This window comes from Centropristis striata, chromosome 9 (genome assembly GCF_030273125.1).
Source record: "Centropristis striata isolate RG_2023a ecotype Rhode Island chromosome 9, C.striata_1.0, whole genome shotgun sequence".
Classification (NCBI taxonomy): Eukaryota; Metazoa; Chordata; class Actinopteri; order Perciformes; family Serranidae; genus Centropristis; species Centropristis striata.
The window spans coordinates 9,245,372-9,273,142 of record NC_081525.1 but is presented as its reverse complement, the minus strand read 5'-3'; the positions used below and the strand labels follow the sequence as shown (position 1 = coordinate 9,273,142).

The 27,771-nt window shown below is 38.9% G+C and overlaps 1 protein-coding gene across 1 annotated transcript; it reads right to left on the bottom strand.

The window, feature by feature from the left end:
• Positions 1 to 349: 349 nt before the first annotated feature.
• b4galt6 (UDP-Gal:betaGlcNAc beta 1,4- galactosyltransferase, polypeptide 6) lies at positions 350 to 24,531 on the bottom strand. Its single transcript, XM_059340633.1, has 9 exons — positions 23,798 to 24,531; positions 18,542 to 18,658; positions 13,780 to 13,893; positions 12,488 to 12,612; positions 12,196 to 12,312; positions 10,601 to 10,788; positions 10,277 to 10,399; positions 8,495 to 8,596; positions 350 to 7,059 (listed from the first exon to the last, which is right to left on the bottom strand). Exons 1-9 carry the CDS (start codon positions 23,910 to 23,912, stop codon positions 6,912 to 6,914), a joined length of 1,149 nt encoding a protein of 382 aa, XP_059196616.1. The 5' UTR covers positions 23,913 to 24,531; the 3' UTR covers positions 350 to 6,911.
• Positions 24,532 to 27,771: the final 3,240 nt, after the last annotated feature.

Sequence of the window (27,771 nt, the reverse complement as noted above, 5' to 3'; positions counted from 1 at the left end):
CACCGATAAACACAGCATCGGTAGCAATTTGGGGTTGAGTATCTTGCCCAAGGATACTTCCATGGTCAGGGATCAACCTTCCGATCGGTGGTCGACTGCTCTACCAACTGAGCCACGCACGTCTCGGAGGACGGAGAGGTGGGTCTGGGTTTTGACGGCAACACAACTAGCAAAATAACTTTATATCATGGATCGTGTAAAAATACTTTCAGTAGCTTGAAATGTGATAACGCAGCACACGAGAGGTAATTAATGGGAAACTCTGTATATATAACCCTCAATTCTCAATAAACGGGGCAGTATTATAAGGGGTTAAACATACTCGACACAAAAAACTTCACAACAGCAATAAGTGTAATTACTTCCACCTCTGCTTTTTAATAAATGAGGAAAGAAATGAGACAAACATCCACTTCGATTTCCAGAATATGGCAATGAAGTGTTTATTTTGTCTTCTGTTGACGAAGAAAAAAAAAACTTTACAAAGTAACAATTCAACACCAGACTCAAACTGTTTAATACCGTCTGTTACCAAAGACTGCAGGGAGGGGGTGTGGGTAGGGGGTGCTACATTAACATGTTCACAGGGTTGGCTCAGTGTGGAACTCAGCTTCGTTCTCCAACACACTCATGTAGAAATGAAGAATGGACCTTACGTCCCTGTGTGTCCCATCAGATATACAGACGATCAAAGAACATCAAAGAAAATATGTCACACATCCCACATGACCCTGTGATGGAAGTGAAGTGGTCAAACACCCAGACTGAGGGGGTCGGGGTCGGGACACAAAGTTTAGAAAATGTCCAAAAAACGAGTGTGGCCATAAACAATGTTTACAACACCAAGACAGCCTTTTAATTTAGTAACAGTGAAGCCCAACAGAGACTGGATCATAATACTGACAATAACAATATATCAGCTTTTTATTTTAAACCATATAATTGACTTCCATATTGACGTTGGAAATAGTCTGACAAAAGGTGAGACGTAAAATTAGTAGATTTCTTGTTTATTCTGTTGTAATAGAAATGATTCAGTCCTTTTTTAGAGCGTGACAAACACTGCAATTTGAGGCAGATAAATCTATATTGGAGGTTACAAACATTTGAAAAACATTTTGACCAATATTCACTTTACATGACATATACACATTTGGGACAAGGAGCTCTTAAATTTGTTGAATTTTTGCGACCTGATTCACACCTGTTTTTTTCACAAAATTGATGACCTCGCTGCTATTTTTTTTAACACACCCCTTTCAACTAATTGCCCAATAGCACAGCATTAAGAGCGTGCATATCACGAATGCTGGGTCTTGTTGGTTTTCTGAGAATCTACTGCACCTACTGGTACCTTGTTTGCCATGTAGCAATAAAAAATATACTTAAAAACCTGGATCAATCTGGTTTGTCACATTGGACTGCTATTATTTTGAACACTACTGTATGTAGTCGGACATTTTACAGTTGTCAGCGCACTCTGGTGGACAGACGGTGAGAAGGCAACACTGTGTCTAAATAAATCCACATTTTTTTTAAATTTAAGCAAAAAATCCATTAGAAGCTGTTCTGGAGCTTTCAACTGCAGCACATGATCTTCACCAGCAGATAGAGCTTGCCCTGTTGTCATGAATTCGAAATGTTCAAAATTATTTTTTGAACATTTAGTATTTTTATGACTTTCATATTTTCTGAAATGTTGAAACAAAGCCTGCTGCAGAGGAGTGCTCCAGAAGAGCTACCAGTGGACCTTGTGTTGCAATGTTTAAATAGTTCCTTCAAACATATCTTTGGCATTCTTTGAGACGTAGAAGTTCTTGTTACTTGGTGGCTTCCTTATACAGCGACAACTGCTTTATTGGCTACACTCTCATGTTACAAGCAGTTCCATTTGCAGATGGAGGCAAAAAAAAAAAATGTTGACAATTTCCAGTGTCATGAATACTTTTATACAGAGATTCTTAGAATGTGGTTCGGGACATTTTGCAGTTGAAAATGACTAATACTATCTGGTGGACAAATTATGCAACAGGAACACTTTCATATATTTGGCATTTCTGGATGCACCAGCACAAAGGCCAACAGGGATATATCTGTGAAGTGGCCGGTAGGTATGGATCTATCAGTTAGCTTGTTATTGAGTGTCAAAGAAAGGAACGTTTTCATACAATGTATAAAAATTAAAGTAATGGAAAATACTGGAACCCAGGTAATTTAACACAGGGATGAATGTGTCGAATCGCCAACTTGGACACTTCACAACATCATGCTGTTCAGTTACTGCTCATCAGTGGAAAGCTGCCTGCAGCGCTGTTCACAAAAGCAAAGCCGCTGTGTGTCTGCTCTGGTCATCATGGTCTATGGGGACTAGATGGAAATGACACAGTTTCTCCATATATGTGTTTGTAGGATAGGCCATGCATGTAGAAGGCTATAGGAGAGTTTTAGGGTAAAGTTTGTGGAATAGCCTCAAAGCTTCAGCAAGTTGTGCTTGAAATTGTTGAAGATAGAAGGATATGTGCTTGTGTTCATTCTTTTTTTTTTTTAAGACTGATGTTTGGTTTCTATGAATTGTTTAGGAATTAAAAGAAAACTTAAATGGCAGGGACATGCACAGAATGTGCACACAGCCCTCAGTGCAGCTCAGTCTTAGTGCATACGGGCAAAGCTTTTGTTGAACATGACCCACCGGCAGTCACAGGATTATTAAATGATTTCAAGGCAGCCATAAACATATCTTTTGGATTCATATCATGAACATATTTCACACTCAGTCTGACCTGATATGAATAACATGAAGGGGAGAAAACATGACAACTCAGGTAAACAAAAAAACATTTGTAATCTCTTCAATTAGAATGCAAAGTGAAAAAGAAAGAAAAAGAACTTAAGGCACAAATAAATACTGCAAAATGGAATACAGTTGTCTCATGGTGAACACAGCATCCAAATGGTGACATGACACGTGAAAAAAAAAAAAATGGCTGCAGGACCGGCACCCACTGACCCGACACCCACACAGAGCTGAGGGCGAATACTAACAGTTTAGAAAAGGGATTCAAGAGAGATTATTTCCAGTTGTCATCTGGACCAGTGTTTGCTTCAGCCATGCAAACCACATACTGATAATGGAATGTAGCCTGATGTTAAGCGCTACATGCAGACAGCCTTGTCACACCTTCTCCAACACCACCTCATGTTGGCAAACACCCACTGTTCCTACATTAATTCATTATGATGCTGCTCTCTGAATTAAACAGGCAGAAGAAAATGAAAGTAAAACAATGTGTAAAACAAATCTGGGACTTTGTCGTTTTAATACTTGGTGATGGTGTCAGTTTTGACCTTACATACTTCTGCTTCAGTTGTTTAAGGACTGTTAACCTCCACCAGTTTTACTAACACTGCACTTGACCACTTTACCCGACGATTCAGTCGGTTTGGGCTCCAACCAGCTGATCAAGAGCCAAAAATAGGTTGTGTTTTGTTGAAGGGAGCAGCCACGTCACACACAGTCACATCATTGCCAGCAACCTCTAAACAGGGCTGACTTCTTGTGGTACTTAGCGAAGAAAGGCATAACACAAGAGAATTATCTGCTAAATCAACGCTTTTCAAACAGGAAAGAGCACGGCTAAAGGAGGCGCTCGTCTGATTCATGTGTTGTCAAGTGTTAAAGCTTTGTGACTGAACTGATTGTGTTGTAGCGTGAGGTTCAGCTACGTCAGACTTAAAATAAAAAAAAAACTGTAAACATATACAAGCCGCTTTGACGATTCCTGCTGCAAGAGCTTTTGGGAGAAGGGTGGGGGCAGATGAGGTCAGAATATATCCACCGTGGCTTTAAGACTGCCTTTTCCAAAAGTTCTTGCAGTGGTTGTGTAGAGGAACCCTGGGTATCCTGACAGAAATGTAATGCTTTCAAACTATAGAAAATACATTGGTACCATCACTCTGGCCATTTCATACCTGAAACCTACTTTCCTTCATCTTACTTATCCATCTATTGTCAACTATATCTCATTACCTGCTTTACTAAATTTGGACCGGTGTCCAAATATGAACAGTACACAACACAGCACTTGCTCTGTAACAACACGAGTCAGCACCCATGTGAAAAGTGGTGCAAAATTAACACTTTTGGTTATGAGGCCATGGATGAAGTGAAACATAGAGTGTCACCCCTTTAAATTAAGCCTGTTGGTGCTGACAGGAGAGAGACACCAAGCCAACAGGACTGCAGACCCTGGGCACTGTGGGATTCATTGTATGAATCATCCATCATCATCAGTTTGACTGTATCAGGTCAATAATTAGGCACATCAGAATGCTTTGTCAGTCACAGCACTACAACAGAAATATAAAAGTTAATTAGAATGTCCAATGTGTCCAATGTCACGTCTTCAATTTGCTTGCTTTGTCTAATTGACAGTTCAAACCCAAAAGATATTCACTTTAACATAAACTATATATATATATTCACATTTGAGAAAACAACTAATCTATCAGCACGCATCATCAATCTGCTGAAATCACGTTTTAAAAATGTACATTCATTTTTTTTCTTTTCGGTTGACAATTCATCTCATGACAAGGACCAGCAGTAGTTCCTCAGGAGCTTTCAATGATTTCACATGATCATCAGCAGACAGATTTTGCCCAGTTGTCTATGTGCTACCATCTATCCTTGTGCAACTCAATGACCAAGAGGCAAACTCCATCTGTTGATGAAGATCACGTGGTAGGACACAAAGCTCCAGAACAGGTATTAAATGGAGTTCATTCTCAACATTTTCACTACATTAAAACAAAATTTAAAAAGAAAACTTATGACACCATTGATATTTATGGCACCCTGCTTGTGTGGTGTGTGTATATAACAGTGTGTTTCTCATTCTGATTGGTTGGTTTGTAAATGTGGGTCTGCAGCAGTCGTATAGAAACTATTTTGTTCTAAAGTTCTTCCGTGTCTTTGGTCACCAAAGCATAAACTGGCCACTGGTGAACGAGTCTCACAGTGAGATGTGACTGATGAACCAAATTTGCACAGTGTATAGGGCCCTCTGAGGGAGCCGTTGTGAAGTAACAAGATTAAATAGTCTGATACGACAGGAAGTAAGGTCTGGGTAAAATGGCCAGAGTTTCATTTAAACACCTTAGGACACTGTCCTAACACATGGTCAAATTGAAAACCTACAGATGTAGAAGACATGTTAACAGTGAACATCTGGTCAAAGATAATCTGCCTACACGTTTCTCTCCTGCTTTATAGTGCTCAAAGCTTTAAGAAATCAAACTTTTCACAGCGTGTGCCATTCAAGAACAGTAGTAGCTTCAGCTGTGAGGAGCTGACACTAAGGTTCTCTCATTCTGGCCCTTCTGACTGCCTGACAAGCTTAGAAAATAGTAACACCACAGTCCAGACACACAGCATCCAGCCCAAATCCCCATGCTTCAGCGCATGGTGCGGTACAATGAAAAGCATTATCACATGGCCCAGCACTAAATCATTAGAATAAAAATCATTTAAAAAAAAAAAAAAAATCAAAATATGAGAACACATCTTCGACAAAAAATATACACTCTCACATGAAACCATGACCCTGCACTAAAGCATGTTGTGTGGACACACTCCTGCTGTAATGGCCGACCCTGCTCCCTGTATAAAGCCATGGAGGAGAGACTCGGTCACGCCTCCCTCCTTCTGAGGAGCAGCTCTACTCTTTTCACACAGTGCACCTCAAAGGAAAAAAAAATAAAGCACAACAAAAGGCAAAATTAGGAATATACACATCTCTAACTGATGAAATAATTTAAGTTTGAAAAGAATAAAACCTGGTAAACAAAATAAATTAAGGCATGCAAAAGATAATGTCAAATCTTAAGATCTGGATACTCCTGTTTTTTTTTTTGTTTTAAGTCAAACATCCTATATTTTTAGAAGAGCTTCCTGTTTGGAAGAAACCACTCACTCTTATGAAATCCTTAGAACAAAGGTAGCTGCCAAAATAAAATTCAAACCCACTGGAATATCACTGTAATACGCTCGAGCATTTAAAGGCCCATATTTACATATTGTTGTGTTGTGTTCGAGCTTTAAGAGGCCGATATTTACATACATGTTCATGCGAATTCAGCAGCAGTGCAGCAAAACAAACAGCAAACATTTGAGTGACGCAGACAGGAGTGCTTCTTCAAACATCCTGAATCAGAGAAAATAAATACCACGTATCAAAATAAAAAAAAAAAATGTACATCACCAACATTAATGTCCACCTCGCCCAGATCCCTCCTTTTAAAGGAATGCTGTGGCCTAACAAAATGATATGTATAAAACAAATGATAGTAGAAAGTGAGACAAAAACTTGTCTGTTGGCTTGTAAGGTGACGGTGATACATCAGAAGTGAAGCAGTGCGGAGCCGAGTGGAGGGAGCTGTGGTTCTGCCACATTAAGGCTTTGCAGTAAACATCAGAGCTGAGATGCTGCTGCTCCCTCCAACCTAAACCAACTCATGTCAACTGTAGTAGTGAAGCCGGCACGGACAAAAAGACATGCAGCAACTCATCCATCTCCCTCTCTTTCTACCCATCTGTCTCTCTCTCTCACACACACACACACACACACATACACACACACACTCTCAACAGTTCACTGTGAGAGACTGCCTCTTCATTTTTTCTTCTTTTTTTTCGGTTTGGATTTTTTTTCCTCGCTAACATTTCTTGGCAGCATTACATGGTGCACCTCTTCACCCCTCCCAGCCTGGGCCCCCCCTCCTCTCCTCCGCTACACTGCTGCTCTGCCTCTGGCTGGCTGAATACGGCGCAAGGAGGCCAGGCCAGAGGGGAGCTGGGTGAGCCAGAGGCGTGGAGGAGAGGTTGGGTGGGGGTTGGTGGCGGTTGGGGGGGTTCAGTAGTCTGCGATAGGGGCGAGCTCGGGGTACAGGTCCACCGTGATGTTCTTGTAGAGGCTGCTGAGGGAGACGTGGGGGCTGTAATGGAGGTTGTTGAGGCCGTCCAAGTGTTGCCGCTCTTTGGAGTACCTCAGCAGTTTATACCTACAAACACAGTCGCACAGTTCTTGTATCAGTGCTTATCCAGCCCATTGGCCCTGCCCCCATTCTCCCAAAGGACATACACATGTGGCTGCTTTGACCTTCATCTATCTCAACAATTAAAAACACTCTGCAGTAACACACGGGCTGAAATATGTGCTACCACAAACTGAATTTGAATTATTTATATTTGAATCTGAATTGCTTAACTTGAAAAAATGCATTAAAAAAAACTGAATTTGAATCACATAAATTGCATTGAAAAACAGAATCTGAATTGTAATTTGAAATTTAATTTATTAGTTTGGAACTGAACATTCAGTTCTCACAATTCAAATTCAGTTTGCAAAATTCAATATCAATTTTCTGCGACGAACATCCAGGTAGTTGAGGCAGAGCAATCGAGCGCAGAAAACAGAGTTGCTGCCGAAGAGGCGCTCTGTGTATTTGCGCTCGATTACTCTGCCTCAACTACCCAATGGTGATTGATCAATGCAATGATTCAAATTGAACAATACAAATTCTAATTATGCGATTCAAATTCAGTTTTTAAATTCAATTGTTCAAGTAACGCAATTCAAATATAAATAATTCAATTCAGTTTCTAGTGGCACATATTTCAGCCCATATGAAGGTTCCAGCAAGTTCAAGTTCTAGATTACCAATACCACTTTTGCATTCAGCGGTTTTAAAAAAATGTATGACTTTTGCAGGAACCAATGGACTTGGAGCTGACAAATATATAGTTTCATTTTTAAAAAAGCCCTATAACAGCTGGTCAAAGTTGTTTTTATGTGACTTTGTTTGGGATTTTCAGTAGTGGATTCAACCACATTTGGCGATCTATTATTTGTGACAGCAGGACTGTGAGGGAATGAATCAGAATGAACTACAGTTTGTGTGTGTTCATGGCTCGCTGATGTATTTTTAAGAGGGAGAAGATTAGTCTCTTCATTGATTTAATCATAATAAAAAAAGTAATACAACCCAAATTCCCCAGAAAGTTGGGATGCTGTGTAAAACATAAATAAAAACAAGACCACATATTTCTGTGGTCTTCAGAATTGTGTACATTTACATAAAAAGACGTATCAGTTTAAATATAAAACACATCGTCTTTGTACACACAAATAATTAGCAAATTGTCAGATTCTGTTTCATTTATGTTTTAAACAATGTCCCAAACTTTTTTGGAATAAGGGTTATAACTCAGGCTTCTTTAAGAAATGTTTACAGTGCTTAGCTAAACAAACCACATCTTTTACATTCCTGTGAATCCAAAAGAAGTTCCATTCATTTATTTAAAGAAGTTAAAGTTGCTGAAACCCCAGTGGCATCTAGTGGATGTCAGATTAAATTGTTCAAACTGACTGGTTATTTTTTCACTGTTTGTTCTTTAGGAAAGAAAACCTTATCCTGAGACAAAAATCCATCTTACCTCCCGAGGAACTGAACCTCTCCTCTATGGTGGTGAGGAATCGACTTGTACTTGCCGATCTCTCCCTCTGGTCGCGTGACATTCAGACCAGCATAGTGAACCCTGAGGAGAAACCATTTACAGCATTACAACAATACAGTATTCAGCCAGTTCGGTAATTCGGTCAGTTCAGTCAGCTGAGTACAAAGCAGTCTGTACAAACTGTTGTTGACTTCCAAGCTGATACATTTTGATGATTTTCTGACACACACAGATAAAATGACATGGGCCAATGTTTTTAAATATCTGACATTAAAGAAATCTATTCTGTTTGACACATTAGTGCCCAGTTGGGAGAATAGGACTCCTCAGTTTTGCACAGTACTAGCCATACTGTCAACTCATTCACAAATTCAATCTACATCACTGACCAGATGTGAAATGTAAAGATGAATTTCACAAGATATTGACGCACAGTACCAACGACTCACAATACCTTTGCGTTAAAACGGACATACCACATTATATTTTTTACATTTTTTATTTATTTGTTCAGGCTTTTGATTAGTTGTTTTGGGACTGCTATGGTTGTTTAAGTGCTGTTGTTTTGGTCTTTTAAAACTTGTATGGGCATTTTTATGTTGTGTTTATGATTTTTATGTGAAGCACTTTGTGACTTCTGTCTGTGAAAGGTGCTATATAAATAAAGTTTACTTACTTACTTAACATATTTGTACTAGACTATAAGAGCACAGAAAATAGCACAGTCAATTTCCTGTGTGACAGTAACACTGTCGGTTTAAACTTGCAGTAGTTAAAAAAATGTAACTGCAGTCTCAGGATTTATCCAGCGCTAACAAGAAAGATGAAATCAACAAATAAAGTGAAAAAGAAGGTTAAATCACAGTCTCACGCTTTTGTCTGTACCAGCAGAATTCTGTTCAAAAACTTTCCACGTAACTCCTTTAACACATGCTCTTTGGTAGATTATGTGTTTGCCAAGTGAAAGTATTTTTGTAGGTGTTTTCCATTCACTTGAAGTGGACAGGGAGGACAAACAGTCCTATGAAAACTATTACAAAAACATTTCGTTTTCAGTTACTTTTTAGTTCTCCTGATGTTTTAGCTGTCTGCAGTGGTATAACTTCAGTATGGGTATCAAGTGATTTAGGCAGGGCATTATAATATTACATTTATTGAGAGATCGTCATTACAACACTTTGTGTCACAGTTGCATGAACTATGAACCCTGAACTATTCAAGCACCTTTTAAATTGTAAAAAAAGATGAGCCCACTCAAATCGGAAATCAGTCTGTCAGTGCATTACCCCCCATGCAATGATGTGACCACTGACAGATGGGTGGCAGGTTGGTGTGTGTTATGCTAGCAGCGGCTAATGTAGCCTGCAGCAGAGATGAGCAGTGAGCTGCAGAGCTCTGGTGAGCACACGTCTTTCTCACTCCACACCTCTTGTGTTGTTGTTTGTTTTAATATTGAAACCCAACTGACACTGACTCAAGTGACATCACTTGAGGACATTTATTCCTTTGGAGAAACTAAGGATTTTATACTACTTTTCAAATATGCAGTAGTTCTCACCAGCACTTGTTAACAGACTTTGATGTGGATTTCAGTGGAGATCACCTTTAACATCTATAAATATCCTCCAGGCAGCCATAATCTTTAATCTTTAAAAATTATTATTTTTGCTGTTTTAGTAAGAGCCCATTTTCCCTTCCCAAACAAAAACACAAGCGAGTGAGAAACTAAATCCACTTTGCACCCCTCTTTAGGAGACTCACCTGTTCCACAAGTCATCATCCTCTCCTCCCCAGCCCCAGAATGCATTAGGAAAGCCATTAATCTTGCGGAACTGCTCCACAGTGAGTCCACTCACGCCACCAAAGAACTCACTGTATGGAAGACTGGAAACAACAAATATGAGTTAAACATAAGTGTACATGATCTGGATCAGCAACTGCAATTTAAGTCCATTTGTCACTGCCGGAGAAGGAAATCTGTACCTATTTCAATATTGTAGCTACAGTACATTTTGCTTTAGGCTTTTATATTTTAGATGTTCTCGAAAAAAGACAAAAAAATCTACATTTTGATGATCCACTCACATGTACATGTATTTATCCAGCTTGGCAGCAAAGTGGCGTGGCATCTGACCACAGCCATAGTAGTTTCGGTCGTTTTCTGGGATGTGGTCAACGTCATGGAAGATCAAGCAGTCCCAGTCCAAGTCCTTCATGGCCTCCAGGAATCCCACGTTAAACAGCATGGCTCTATTGAAAGGCTGGCTTCCACTCTAAACACAGACAGACACACCTTGAGCCCTCCCTGCACCACTGACACTGTCCTCTCAGGGGCCTCATGTATTAACAATGTGTACACACAAAACATTGCTAAGCTGTTTGTCCTGCACACGCCACATGTATGAAAATGGACTTGGTGTGACATTGGCCCTCATTTATCAAACGATCAAACGTACGACAGAAAGTGAGCGTAAAGTGGGCGTACGATCATTTCTACGCGAGGCTCGGCATTTATCAATTTGGACGTGAGCGGAGGGTACGATCAGATCTCACGTCTGCTCTGAGTTCGGGTACGCAAATTTGAGTCAGCGTGAAGTCCACACGTCTGAGTCGGAGAATTGTTCTTAAGACTATTGTATCGATGCCTGGAGCTGACAAAACTCAGTTTTTTAATGGTGACAAACAAAAGCATGTTTAGGCTACATCATTTATCATTAAAAATAAACATACCTTGCAACCATGAAATTCTTTTAACAAGCTAACAGCCGAGGCCACTAAATGTTGTTGTCTTCTGTTATTAAATGTTTACCGTTATCCGGCTCGGGCATGGGAGCGTCAGTGTCTCCTCCACCAGCGGTGGTGCCCGAATAAAAATATTGCTGCCACATACACTTCTGTCTGGGATAGAGTTTTTTCTAAATGAACTTGGTGAATAATATCTTTCCATCATCATCATCATAATAATTATAGCAATATAGTATCTAGCTGCAGACATCTGGGTCGCTTTTGGCACTGGCAAGAACTACACATATCTTCATATACCATCTGCCATGCTCTGGGCAAAGACAAGTCCACAGCACTTCCAGTCTTCCATTGTTACACAGGCTGTGACACAACCTCAACATTCTGCGGGAAGTGGTCAGTCTGGGATCGGGACAACATCTGAACTGGCCCAGCAGCCAACACCCAGTCCAGAAGGATGGTGATGGACACTGGATGAAGACAGCCAGGTCTGGCTTCCTGTGTGGAGCATTCTACCGATGGGGTCAAAAGCCTGCAGTAAACTGGTCCAGTGTGGTAGTAAAACTGCAAGTGGCTGTGGTGCAAGGTGTACTGGATTTGGAAGATATATTGGCACTTATAGATTTTACATGGGGGCCATCTTGGATTTGCCATCTTGATAAAGTGGTTCCCATCAAAAATGGAAAGTTATGGTGATGGAGAGAATGTGGAAAAAATATAATGATTTGTCCTGCGTGTCCCCATTCTTCTGAAATCTGGTCCTAAGCAGCCTGGCTAATAATAATTGGAACAACAATACATTGGACTTGTATAGCGCTTTTCTGAATACTCAAACATGATTAAACAAGGCTTCATATAGCCGTCTGACTATATTAAAGTCAGGAGCTTTGATGGGCAAAAATACAAATATATGCAACATCATTCACTGAGGACCGTACCTGTTCAATGACATAGAAGGCAAACTGCAGCCGCTGTCTCTGCAGCATTGGGATGAGGTGTTGGAAGAGGATGGGGAGATGTTCATGGCGGTTTCTGAATGGAATCAGGATGGCAACCTGAGGGACAAGAACACATATTAGAGTATGAATCAACCCATGCCCAGTAAATCCATCTGGTTAATAGATTTTTTTTCCCCAGGAGAATCCATTCTGCACCAGGAACATTATACCAAAAAGCGTACTTTGTTTATCGGATATATAATTACTAGACTTGTAAAATGCATAAACACACCTTCCAGCGAGGCCTGCAGTCCTTTGGTTTCCAATGGCCTGCAAACTCAATGTCAAAAAACTTGGAGAACTTGAGTTCTATCTCCTCCATAGGGATCTCTGTCATGTTTACTTCCATAAGGCCCTCTGTGGAAAGATTTTTAGAAAGGGAAGATTATTCCACTGATGCATCAGCATCTATCTATAAAAGCAAGAAGGGTCGAAGTGTGTGTGTGTGTGTGTCTAGGGCATATCTCGCTGACCGTTAGTCAGACTGACCATAGATTTCGTATGTGGCTTGTGCATCCTCGATTTTGAAGATTTTTGAATTAACTTTTCAAAATATCATTATTTACGTAGGACGTGTTGCGGCATTGTACTGTTTCCGATCGGACGCCTTTTAGGGGAGCTCCGCCCCATTGTGTGATAGGCCTACACCTGGTCAGTAAGGTAAGTAAGGAGTTGCAGACGTTGTAGTGTGGCATGTAATGTGCAAATTCTGTTATTCGCGATTAGCATGCCAAGCGGAGATTTAGCTTTATTCACTTCTTATGTTGCATTACTAAGTAATTCAGGGATGACATTCATGTTGCTTAGCATAATGCCCATAATCATTTGATATGAGATACTTCCATGCAATATAGTATATCAGCTAATTGGGTTCATGTTAATGTACTTTTAGTGCAGCATACTGCATAATGTGCTATCTCACGATTAGCATGCTAAGCGGAGATTAAAGGCTTTTCTTCTGCATCTGTTTGATCCATTTGAAACAGTAAAAACAAAACTTTATTAACCGACAGCTAAGCATAATACGGACAGAAATATAGCGTTTCTGTGTTATTTAAGGTTACACTAGCAAGAGGCATTAGCCAATACTATCACTGCGTGGATTTGTTTGGCCAAATGACAATTTGCAGCGCAATACGAACACATACTTCCTACGGGCACTGCACTAGTTACAATAACAACAACGACAATAAAAAGATTGCACAGGAAAACATAAAACTGTCACAAGAAAAGACTCAGCCCAGCCTGTTAGTAGCCCCCTAACACTGCCTGTTGCTGGAATGTTGCCCCATTATTCTCTGTTCTGAATAAAAGGTATGAACATGGGAGGACATAGTTGTTTCACAACTCCCCACCTTCCTCTCCCTTCTCAAACCTCCAGGCTGTCAGTCTGCAACCAGAGTATAGAACATGTAATTGGTTGGTACCCAACCCTAATCACTCTGCTTATGTTTTGGGAACCAAAAAAAAATATACAATGACTAATCCCTTACATTTTCTGGTGTTAGGTAGCAGTCTACTCACTCATAGAAGGTAATCGCTCTGGGCAGGGGAGGTTCTGGCCGTAGGTGAAGTTCTCAGGGAGGTATGTGGTTGGCTGCACCAGGTATTCACTGGAGTTACTGCCATCAGGATAGTCTGCAGCAAAAACAACCAACACCAAATTACATCATTTACACTTTTTTGTAAACAGTTAACATCCAACATACCGCTATTTTTAATGCTACCAAACTAAGGAATTATCATCTGTCCCTGTAACATTAAAAAAATAGAATAAAGGTGCTTTCAAGATTCTTAAGATATAGAAAATAAAGTTTAATTTTGTTACCAATTAAAAAAACATTCCCTGCAACATCCAACATAACATTTATTTGTGCTATCCGAACAGAGGAATTACAGCTGCCTTAATCAGTATAAAACCCAAAAGCTTATAGGAAAGATATAATACACATTAAGAAACTACATTTGTAAACAGTGTTATTGATACATGGTCCCTGTAAAATCCCACACTATTTTAAATTTAATCTGAACACAGGAATTTCCTCATCTGCTTAATTAAATAAAAGTGCTTGCAGGATTCCTAGAAAACAAAATGTGAACTTCATTACACCTCCTGTCCTATTTAATAGTGTTCCATTTTTCAGAGGAATTCCAGTCATTCTGTCCCCTATAACACAAATAAGTATATGAAAGATCAACAATGCAAAAAAGTCGCTCCCAAAAACAGGGAAATATAACTTAAACCTTAAAAATGATCTGCCAATAGAACAGAAAAAGTTCACTTGCCAAGATAAAAACAAAAGTGAAAGTAAAAGTAAAAATGTCTACAACTTCAAAAAAAAACCCTCACAGATATCAACAAACTATACAGCCAGACTCTAAACAAATATTTGTCAGGAGATTTTCTTTTTTAACTTTATTGCATTAGTTAATAGACATTTACATTTGTTTACATATCATATTCTTTATACTTGCAGCACTCCTGCAAAAAGTATGTTTTATAGCGGTTAACTTATAATCATAAACTTAGGAGTAAACAATAAGGTAGACAAGTAAATAAAATAATAAAAAAGCTGGGAAAAGAAAAAAAGGAGAGAAAAAAAAGAAAAGAAAGGTGAAATGGAGTAGATAACATAAATAATATGGGTGAAAGGAAAACACCATCTCAGTACTGTTATATAATTTCATTGGGATTGTCATATTATGTCCATTTATTCCATAGTTTTATATGTTCTTGTTTTTTATTTCTGATTTTCTATAGGTTATTAATTCCATTTCTGTTTACTTTTGACTTCCAGCTGTTTAATGAGGAAGGAGTAGGTTTTAGCCAGTTCTTTATTATCCCTTTTATAGCAGTAATTCTTAATTTTTTGTATAGAACTCTATCTATTTGTAATGTGTTATCAGCTGGTGTGATACCTAGATTAATGCATTTTGGGTTCAGTGTCGGTTTAATTTGGAAAATGTTCATTATAGATTGTATAATTAGTTGACAAAATGTTTTAAGTAAGGGGCCGAAAAAGAATACATGCGAGCGATTTGTGTCCGTTTCTTCACAATTTCTCCAACAGTCTGGTTTAAAGACAAAAATTTGATTATATTTTTGGTGTCATAAAGAATGTTGTACATATTTTCCATGAGAACTCTCTCCTTTACCTAAAATTTTTTGTTCTGCGTATTGCTTTGTACGCGTCTGTCCAGCTCTAAGTTCCACTTTGAACTGATTGTGTCCTGTGTTCAACATTTTTCCTGTACCATTTTGTACAGTCATTGCAGTCACAGCATTTCGGCTCTGTACACCACTACAATGGATTTAAAATGAAACAATAAAGATGTGCTTTAAGTACAGACTTTCAGCTTTAATTTGAGGGACTTTACCTCCAAATCAGGTGAACGTGTAGGAATTACAGCACATTTTATATGTGCCCTCCACCTTTTTAAGGGACCAAAAGTAATTGGGAAAATTGGCTGCTCAGCTGTTCCATGGCCAGGTGTGTGCTATTCCACTATTTATTTCATGCACAAGGAGCAGATAAAAATGTCTAGAGTCCATTTTAAGTGTGGTATTTGTGTTTGGAACCTGGTGAGGTCAACTCTGAACATGAAGTTCAAAGAGCTGCCACTATCGGTGAAGAAAGAGCCATCATTAGGCTGAAAAATCAAAACAAACCCATCAGAGAGATAGCAAAAACATTGGGTGTGGCCAAATCAACTGTTTGGTACATCCTAAAAAGAAAGAACAAACTGGTGAGCGCAGCATGCGCAGACAAGTGACCCAGGAAGGAAGACAAGTGTGGTGGATGACAGAAGAATCCTTCACAACAGTTGGATCGATCAAGAACACTCTCCAGGAGGTAGGCGTATCTGTGTCAAATCAACGACTAAGAGAAGACTTCACCGGAGTAAATACAGAGGGGTCACCACAAATAGTAAACATTGGTGAGCCTAAAAAACAGGAAGGCCAGATTAGAGTTTGCCAAAAAACTAATCTAAAAGAGCCTGCGCAGTTCTGCAACGCCCTCCTGACGGGCCTGCCAGAATGCACAGTAAAACCACTTCACATGATCCAGAACGTGGCGGTGCGCCTGGTCTACAACCAGCCAAAAAGGTCACGTCACACCGCTGCTCATCGAGCTCCACTGGCTACCTGTTGCAGCCCGCATCAAATTCAAATCTCTAATGCTCGCCTACAAAGTTATCTCCAGTACTGCACCTACCTATTTGAACGCCCCGATTCAGACATATGCTACGTCACGATCGTTGCGCTCTTCCAATGAAGGGCGCCTGGCTCTGCCACCCGTTCGACCAAGGCATTCCAAACTCTTTGCATTTCCCACAATTACAACCAGAGCAGGTGTCCCTTTCTACCTGTAAAAACCTCCTGAAGACCCAGCTCTTCAGAGAGGACCTTCTCTCCTAGCACCACATCACAACTCTACTCCTTAAAGAATTGTCACTAGCACTTATTGCTGCACTAATGTCTCTTATTGCACTACACCTTGATTGTTCCCCTTTATTCCCATAAGTCGTTTTGGATAAAAGCGTCTGCTAAATGACTTAATATAAATGTAAACATTCTATGGACAGATTACACAAAGATCAACTTGTACCAGACCGATGGGAAGAGAAGAGTATGGAGAAGGGAAGGAACTGCTCAAGATCCAAAGCACACCACCTCATCAGTGAAGCATGGTGGTAGAGTAATGGCATGGGCATGTATGGCTGCCAATGGAACTGGTTCTCTTATATGTATTGATGATGTGACTGCTGACACAAGCAGCAGGGTGAATTCTGAAGTGTGTTGGGCAATATTATCTGCTCATATTCAGCCAAATGCTTCAGAACTCACTGGACGGCGTTTCACAGTGCAGATGGACAATGACCCGGAGCATACTGAGAAAGCAATCAAAAAAGTTTTTTAAGGCAAAGAAGTGGAATGTTCTGCCATGACCAAGTCAGTTACCTGACCTTAATCCAATTGAACATGCATTTCACTTGCTGAAGACAAACTATGCCCCAAGAACAAGCAGGTACTGAAGACAGCTGCAGCAGAGGCCTTGCAGAGCATCACCATGGACGAAACCCAGCGTCTGGTGATGTCTATGGGTTTGAGACTTCAGGCTGTCATTGACTGCAAAGGATTTGCCACCAAGTATTAAAAGTGACAATGTGACTTATGATTTTGTTAGTTTGTCCAATTACTTTTGGTCCCTTAAAAAGGTGGAGGGCACATACACAATGTATTGTAATTCCTTCCTACACTGTTCATCTGATTTGGATGTAAATACCCTCCAATTAAAGCTGGAAGTCTGCACTTCAAGAATATCTTGATTGTTTCATTTCAAATGTATCATGGTGGTTTACAGAGCCAAAATGCTGAAAATTGGATCAATGTCTAAATATTTATGGACCTGACTGTATATTTTGGAATGGGTATTTTTTATGTCCGTATTATAGTTTTTCATCATACATTTTAATAACTTGTGGTACTGATCACCTCTTTTTTGAAAACTTGTAATGAAATTTCTTACTTCACTGGTCTAAATTATATTTATTTGATATGGCTTCAAAAGAATTAACTTAATTTCTAATTAATAGTTGTGAATATATTTGCAGTCCCTTTGATGACCAAACTTTTAAAATGTTATCCATTTTTTTGTTTTGAATTGCGAATCGCATGCCATTTCTCGTGATAAAATGAATTGTTCATTTGATGTTTTTTTTTTTACAGTTATGAGTGTTATTAGTCCATCTGTTTTGTCCTTTAAATTGTGTAATATCTTTATTGAGAGAGGTGCCAGGTCTTTTTTGATCATAAACCACTTAGCTTTTGTGCTGTCATTTTCCATTTCATTATATTGTGTTGATCTGTTCTGGACAAAGACATCTATTGCATGTCTGTCCTTCCTGGGAGGGGGATCCCTCTTTGTCACTCTGCCTGAGGTTTTTTTCTTTTTTTCCCTGTTAAAACGGTCTTTCTGAGGAGTTTTTCCCTGGCCGATGTGAGGGTCAAAGGACAGAGGGTGTCGTACCATGTACAGTCTGTAAAGCCCTTTGAGGCATATCTGTGATTCTCGGTTATATAAATAAAATTAAATGTAACTGTTCTTTAGGTTTTGTTAGTGTATAAAAATGTGGGTCAGGTGTGGGCCAGGCTCTCTGAGCGAAGTAGATTTCACACCATCATCCTGTCATCAATGTTGAGTAACTGGCAATGTTCTTCAATCTCCATACACTGTAGAATATTTCTATTTAATAAGACTGCAAGACAGATCGCATCACTTACCCGTCCCGTTGAGCGTATTGTTCTTGTTGGTGTACAATCGAATCATCTGGCCGATGGTCCTCACATTGTCCCTCAACATGATGCCCTGAGCCTGCACCATGAAGAAGTATGTGTTGGCTGAAAGAAAGAAGGGAAAACCAAGTTCAAACTTACTTGGAATCAACAGTAATACAACAGTTGAATAAATATTACAAGTTTAACACTGTTTAAAGGGGAAAGCTGTACTGACTTCCAAGTCTGAAGTATAGCTAAGACAGTAAAGCTGTCTAGAAAATACCCTCAACAGCTGTGAATGACTCAGAGGAGGTAAATAGCAGAATCCGTTTTCTTGTTTTGGTTTAACCCACTTATGTACTGAAATTAATAACTGCACTGACACAAGCAATATCTAGATTAGCTCTAGACCTTCTCTAAATGGAACTTGTCTTGCGAAAACTTCTGTTATGATTAGGTGCTATTAGGGTTGTCACGATACTAAAATTTTCAACTCGATACTGATACTCAAGAAAATATTTGATACTCGATAGCATTTTCGATACCACCAGGATAAAAACAAAGACCTCAAAATTTAACAGAAATATTTGTATTAATAAGAAAAATGCAACATGTAAAAATTAACAGAACCACAGGTTAAATATTTATAATAAAAAACAGTTGTGCAAAAAGAAACTGCAACTATGATAACAAGCTTAAGGTCTGACATAGTGCAAAAAAAATAAAAAATACAATAAACTATAACAATTCTAACAATATTTTATATCGTATCCAGATACAACGTTTTAGTTTTGGATGAATGGCTTACAATATGTCCATTTGGTTGGCACGGATATTTCATAGTCCTGTAACAATCACAGGCAATAACTTTGGCTTTTAGCGAAGTTATTGACTACTTTTTAATCACAAGTAATGTACTCATAACAAGTGCACATGTACAACTGTTTACTGTTTATAGTTACGACAGTACTGTAGAAGTGAATTGCACTCTATAAGTGAAGGGGGGCAAAATCAAATCAAATACTAGTTTTACATAATGTTGCTTTACAGAAAGTATGTATATGAGGGCTTCCTGCATGAGGCCCAAAAGGTCCTCACTAGTTGATGAGCAGGATACGTGTATTTGAGAAGAGATTTTTTATGCAAAGCTTAACACTACTCCCTATTTTAGTTCAACTAGTGTTTGCGTTTGAACGGGATGACACTTCCTGACTGGTGAGTTAAAATTATATCAATGTCAGTAGGTACAATTACATTTCTGATATCATATTAATTTGTTTTTTTAGTGAATTTTAAATTGTGAAATTGTAAACATTTTGGAAAAAAATCTGTTGAAAAAATAAAAAGCATGTTTATCTTTGGCTAAAAGAACAATCGAACTTCAATGTACATCACACAACTTTAATAGTTGTATTTGTACCCTCCTTGTTGATTTGGTGTATTAACCACCATGATCTAATACACCGTATACATCATCATATTACACAACCCTAATATGAGTCTTCCTATTGGCCCAGTACATCCGTTTCAGTGTGCGTCTGAACAAGTTAAAAGCACAGTTTTTGGGGAAGATAAGCGCTTTATCACAGAGCAGCCGGGCAGCCTTGCTTGGCGGTTGGTGAGAGGTGATAGGGTTAAGAAAACAAGCAGGTCAAAGCAGGCTGCACAGCAGAAGATGCTCCTCTGTCCCGTCTGACAAAGACACACTATTAGCTGGCGAATACAGCAACAATGTTTGCTTCAATCCCTGAAACTGAAATGAAACTGAAAGTGTCATTTTCAGTTCAAGGCCAATACTTTTTAAATATAAATGTTTCCCTCTGTATCTGTTGCCAAGCTTATACTCTTATCAATATGTACTCTGGCTCCCAACTGCACACATGTTCAAGTCAAATGTGTCACAGGGAAGGCAAAAGACGCAAAAAGCATGAAATGACTGCACTGAGTTCTCAAATTAAATTCTCAGCTGGATGTTGAATAGAGCGTGGAACACAGCAATCCCAGCCCGCCAGAGAATCCACACAAGCTGTCAGCCTGTACAGCAGTATACTGTAGATACTGTATATCAGCAACATACAGTAGACTACATCACATTCTGACAGGAGACCTCAGACCTGCATTCAACCACATATTCACACAAACCATGGCAAAACTATGGACCAACCTTCTCCTCTTCACAAGATGATTTGCACCCTTTACCTACACTGTAATTTGCTACAGCAATGAGCTGCCCGCTATTTTAAACCATGTGCAATGTACAAATGGGTGTCAGACAAGCAACACAGGCTGACAGTCTGGAGCCAGCCTGAGCCTTCTGTTTCAGTGCCCATTGTCATAGATTGTCCTGCATTCGATATGCTCCTCCACTCATGGCTTCACTCTATACGTCTCTACATTACACTGAATAGCAGTAAGGCAGCACAGGCGCTGTCAATAATTCATATCTGTGGAGACATGTCTTCATTCCACGCTTACTTCAGTCTTGCATTCTATTTTATGGTCATAAACAGAGTCACAATAAATAAATATCACTAAGTACATCATGGAAGCTTGTTCTTAATGGTAAACAGGCCAAAGATAACTGACCGGTAAACTTTTTTTCATTTTGAGAAAGATATGGTGACCTCTACAACAAAAGCCATAGCTTCTTAAAATCCAAATTAAGCCTACATTGTAACACATTTCTGTAAGAAAACAGCCAAATTGTGACAGTAACATACTGTTTTCCATTAAAAAGGTATTATACTGTTGAAAACAATGCATTCTGGGCAATAGTTGTAGGTAGCTTGCCGTTTCCCATAAAATATATGATATATATCTATGATATTTTCTAAGTCTCTTCTTGTACACATTTTAATGGCTGTATTTTACTTAACTAACTCATTCAGTATATGGTATATTAAAATTACTGAGGTTATTGTGAAGACAGCGCTTGATTTGTAGTAATTGGCTTTCAGACAGTAATATGCTCTATTTACAAAAAATGACTGCATTGTATAATGCAACAACACTGCAACTAGCTTCAGCACTATACTGTGTTTTAGTCTACTGTAAAAATCAATGCAATGCAGGATTTTACTGTAATTCAGTATGTGGTTTTATCACAGTAACATACTGTAAAGTAGATAACAGTGAGGGAACTTTAAAATTAACAGTCGAATACTGGCAACCCTGCTGCCAGTATTTTTCTGTTAATTTACAAGACAATTGTTTACAGTGTACGAGTGTAGATATGCAAGAGTTCATACACAAAATACAGAATAATTGTGACTTTGTGAGATCTTTACTTGGGTAGCATTGTTGAATATTTTATATGGAATTGGAGTAATATACCATCACATTACCAATTAATAAAGTCTCAATATAGATCACACCATGCTGTCTTTGCCATGATAACGCTTTACAATCATACTACTGGACTTCGGGCTAACATAGGTCTTAAGTGAATTTTACAAGAACTGCCTCTCCTCCCCGGCATGAGTACCTGATTGCCAGTAGCAGCCTGCACTATCAGCATAACTCCTTTCCACACAAAACCACTTCCCTCTAGCACGTAAGGGATAAGCAAAGAGAATCATATCCATTCCACCAAGTATCACTCTTACATTAGCATTCACACCAAGGAGGATGTAAACATTAACATGAAACAGAAAGTTATTCCTCATTATATTTATGGCATTATCAGTAAAAACTGTTTTAGATGTAGTGGGGATAGGCCAGATTGATTGGTTAAACATCAGGGCTACACTGTATTATTCAAATGCCTTTTTTTTAATTAAAAAAAACAAAACAAATCAATTCAGTTGGCCATGTTTATCTTAATATTGTTTCAGAGACTTCCTTACCAACAGGACAAAACTCGGGTTAAAAGCTGGCTAATCTGAAATAAAACTGGACTCATATGGAGGTGATCAATCTTGCACAGTCCTACAAGGGGACTTCTAAATCCTAGTCATGTACTGGCGCAAGCTACCCATGATGCTATGTGGATCCTGTACGTCTGAGTAGAAACCATGAAATTAACATAGTGATGCCAACAGTTCATTCATTCATAAGCCATCTGTGCAGCACCAGCTACAGTGCACATCACCCATACATCTAACCCAGGGTCTCAATATTTCCACACACTTGACATTGGGGGAAGCATTCGTTCTTTAACACTGCAAAAAAACGAGGGCTATCCGGACATCATAGCCCGGGCTGGACCTTTAACCCTCTGGAGTCCATCTATTTATTGAAAATACAAGTTTTACTTACAGCAATAACTTTATTTACATATGATATGTAGACAAGCTGAGAAAGCCAATTGAAAGTGCAATCATAGGAGCTTTCAGTGTGCGATTTATGTTACTAAACCATTTTTAAAATGTGAATTTTCTTTCTACAATGAAAACTATTACTATTTTTAATTTACATGCAAATAGGCTGTTTTGAGACACCTGTGTCTTTTGTTTGTATTTTCGGTTCCTGGCAGCTTTATACTTTGGTAATTAAAACAAAATGAAAAATCTGACTGATAGCCAAGTTTGTGTCGAGAAAAAGGAGCCATGCATGTGATGTAAGGACACACTGAAAGATGCTGAACAGAGACAGAAATTGATGCATAGGAAATTTGAACCAAAATCTCCTGGTTTAACCCTCTGAAATATTTGGTTATTGTGTCTGTTAAGAAATCTGTTAAAAATCTTTACCATGCCATGTTGGTATCAGTTTTTTCAGCGTTACCTCACCTATATGTCCTGGTAATCAAATTTTAACTTTTACTTGATCAAAATGTTGAAACTAAGGAAACACAAAATCTGATCTTGAAAATGATGTTTCAAAACACAGAATTTTAAATATTGCAAATATGAATACAGGTTGCACATATAACTTATAACAGGTTAAATGATGATGATATCTAGTTCAATATTTTATACTAAATATATTTGACAATATCTCCAGTTTTACTTGGCCGAATATCATAAAAAAAAAAATCTGGCATGTAGTTTTAAGCCAGAACTTTAGAGGGAAGCTGATGGCAAAACTCAATGTTGCTTCATTTTTATGTCTTCACGTCATGAAGAAGTAATATGCAGGTGTTTTCATGGACTCCAGAGGTTTAAGCTTTGGGCTTGTTAGCCTGGTAGCTAACTGTTTTAGCGTTAGCTTGGACTGTGCCTGACAGCAGCTAGATCTTGTTAGGCTGGAGAGGATAATCCGGACATAATCACATCAACTGTTTACCTTGTTAAGCGTGTAGTGTAAACATCTGTAACTGACCTATTCCAGGAGCCACATAAATGAAGTAGAGACAAGTGGTGGACATGGAGAAGAAGAATATGAAGGCCAGAAACGATCGGTTGGACATTCGCAGCAGCCGCCTCCAGTTCACCATTTTGGCTTAGGCCCGCTTCTCATTCGCCGATATGAATCCCATAAAATACTTCTTGGCGTTAAAGAGTCCTCTAATTGATGAACAACACTATTAATGGTGTGGTCATTGGCCGTCAAAGCCCAGATATGCAGCGCGGAAAAGCGGTGCTAGCTGGCCTGCTTTCCCCTGCCAAGAAATTTCCAGATGGAAAAAGCAGGCCTGTAGCGGTAATATCAGGCAACCGAGAGCCTCATGGAGCACCACCGGTCGGGCATACTGGAACCGTTCAACTACGGGCTATGTGCTCAGCAGTAATACTACTTAAGAATACTCATTGTAGACTTCCATGGTTGCAGAGTCGCCAGCGAAGCTTTTATCACTAGCAGCACTGAAGGCTGGTCATTGAAGGGGGCAGGACCGCTCTGCCTTCACCCACACAGTCTACTCTCGGCCGGCGCGAGGTCCCCAACACAGTCGGCGCACTACTTCGTCAAACCGCGCACACGGGACTTCAGTCATGCCACCGGGTGTCCCCACACTGTCTCCGCGCGTTTACGGCATCTAAAACACATAAGTGCAGGGTAAAATTTAAGAAATAATCTCAATAAAAGAGATCAGGCCCGCCTCCTTTTCATTTTCTGCTGGCACTGCAGAGACTGTTTCCGGTGGCAACCCGCTCCCCTCCTCCGCGTCGCCATGGAAACCCGTGTGCGCTGTGCGGCGGATAGCGCCCCTTTTCCCAAACACATTACATTTATGACAGAAGAGTAACATTTAAATTCCAAATCGTCACACTGTTAAAATAATCGCCTAAGTCATTTTTTTGTCAAAATTGTTTTTTTTTGTTGTTGCCTAAAGATGCCTAGATCACCCGTGGGTACAGGGACGTTGGAACTGTTTTCCGGGAGGGGGGGCTGTGGACCTCAGAGCCTCTAGGAGGGTCAAATTCCTTTGACATTTTAAAGTGAAATGCATCACTCTGGTGCACTTTGAGAGCAAAATTAAGAAGATCAATTATCTAATAAATAGCCTAGACTGTACACACCCGCTGAACGTATGACAAGGACGATGAATGAAATGATGAGTGTTTATTTCGTATATTTACCTGAACCAAAAATGATTATCTACTATATTGTTTACAAACAAAGGTGACCAAATCAAACTGTGCACAAGGTTTTTCAGCAACTGAGACAGTAACTGTATTGCCTATTTGATAGGACCTTTAATGTTACGGTCACTGACGACAGAACAAAGCCTTTCAGTAGTTCTACTCTACACTAATGCAGGCTATCTCACTTTGTCTCAGTCTAATGCTTTGCCAAAAGTGGACCTTCTCTCAGCTTTTAATAAAGGCGTTTATCAGGGTGGGAACATTGATGACATCCAAAATGTCATGATGAACACATTATTGCCAAGTGGGTGAGTCTCTCCTGCGTCATGGACAGAGATTTGGGAGCGACAGGGATCTACACACGCATCAACAGTTCAGCCACAATCAACCATTTTGACAATGATACATTGATGAGGTGCAGAAAAACTATTATTATTTATATGTTCAATTATTATTATTTTAACCCTATAAAGCCTGAACCATGAAATAATTGCCAGAAAATTATATTTTTTAAAAACTTGAGTATTTATTGAACCTGCTGACAAAAAATAAATAAATCAATTTGCATATATGAATTCTAATTTGTATCATATTTGATACATCAGGTCTTTTTGTACAATTTGTTGCTCACAGTTTGTTTTTCTTGAACTAACAAAAACATAAAACCGAACATTTTTATCCTATTAAGACTTTCCTTTTAACATTTAATTCAAATATGCAAGAAAAAAAATATTTCTCTGCTGATATTAAGTTTTCACCCAGCAATGAACCTGTATCATTTTTGCTACATCTGGTATTTTTTGTGCAATTTGTTGCTCAGTTGTTTTTTTTTTAAATCTCCAACACATGTATACATCAGGTTTTTCAGGAAAAAAATATATCAGACTGATGATGTAGGTCTCAACAACTTGTGTATCAAATATGATACACTTGGCTTTATAGGGTTAATTGTGGTGAAAACTGGGACATGTTTTTAAAAAAATAATTTATCTTTATTCATCCTCCATATCATTGTGGTGTGAGATCTTGGTGGAACATCTGACCACCCCCTGGTGGCTGGCTGCAGTATGGTCATACAGCCTGCCCCCTGATAATGGATGGGACATGAGTGCTGTGTCCCAAAGTCAAGGGTCCTTCCTTCGAAGTGGGGTCCTCCAGAGGCAAGGCCAGAGTCCTTCATTGTGTTATGGGACGGTCCTGCTTAAATTCAGCGCTGCAATTTCAAAAACTAGTGCACAACAAGTATGTGGTTTTGGCATCAATGCTCTTCCACAAGTGAAGTCTTAGGTGGATAAGGCCTGAATATTTCATTTATCCTGGCTGCATTTAGCCCCTACTCAGTTTCATAAAAGCACAATGGAGATGTGTTCTGTGATGTTTTTTTAATTTCACAATACAGTACAATAACAGTTATCTATAATACAATAACGGATAATAGCGGACTGTCGGTTAGTGTTAATAACACAATAAACAAATGTATAAATCTCTGAATGATACAGCTATGTATATACTTATCCATAGTATCATTAGACTGAGGCCTATATATGAATTAACATTTAATGTTGGCATATTGGCAAGACTGCCTGTATATACGTTTTTTCCTTATCATCTGTTTATATATATTTGCACATTCTGCCAATATTCTGTTTTATATCATTGGTATTACAGAAACCACACACACTCACAGATAAACAAATGATGTCCCTGTTCCTTGATTGGTGGTGGTATTTAAAGACCTTTATAAGAGCATAATTCCTGGAGGGCTGGTGTATCCTTCTGACCGAGGAAGAATCTGGTGTTGCACTATCCACTAACTGCTAGATGCACCCATGCTTTACTGTGTGAGATAAAATGTACATTAAACCATTGGAGTCTGGGGCTATTCTGTTGGTTTTGGACTCCTTTTCATTCTGACTGTATAAACCACATAAAAAGTGTTCACCCTGCCACGTTGGTATCATTGTTTTCAGTACAACCTCACCTATATGACCCGATTATTATTTTTTTCATTTTGACTTACTGGATCAACATTTTGAACAAAGAAACACACAAAAAAATACAAAAAACACACAAAAAAGCCCCATAAAAAACCCAATAAAATTACAAAAAACACATAAAACACACAAAAACACTCATTTAAAAGAAAATAAACCACATAAAAATGACACCAAAAATGACAAAAAACACACATAAAAACACAAAAACGCAAAAAAAAAATGCAAAACACACACAAAAAAATACCAAAAACACCCAAGAAAATTACAAAAACACAAAAGATTGCATTAAAAATGCATTGAAATGCTGAATGCACACTGCAAAATTAAAAGCAGGGCTCTCCGGCGCTTTCATTAACTAATTAACATGGAGGGAATTCTGTTGGAAGAATTCTATCCACTTTGTTATTACACCCAAAATAAAGGGAGGGAAATTGCTACACAGCAGCACTGTTGGACGCTGTGTGAGTGCATCGAGGCTGATAAATCGTATTTTCTGTAATTGTACTAAGATACTGGGAGAATGTTAATTGTTCTCAAAGATATTTTGGGATATAAAATCACAAACACCTGCCCTGTGATGTACCTTGGGAACGCGATAAAGGAAGATCTTTCAAGTAAAACTTGAAGTTTTACTTGCAGCAATTAAGAAAGCTGTTACCAGGAATTGGCTCAAAACAGGAATAATAGTGGCTGGAAATTGTAAAAGACATTTTTTTTGTTAAGGGAAAGATGACTGACGGATATATTGAGAAGGGACAATAGAAACATGACC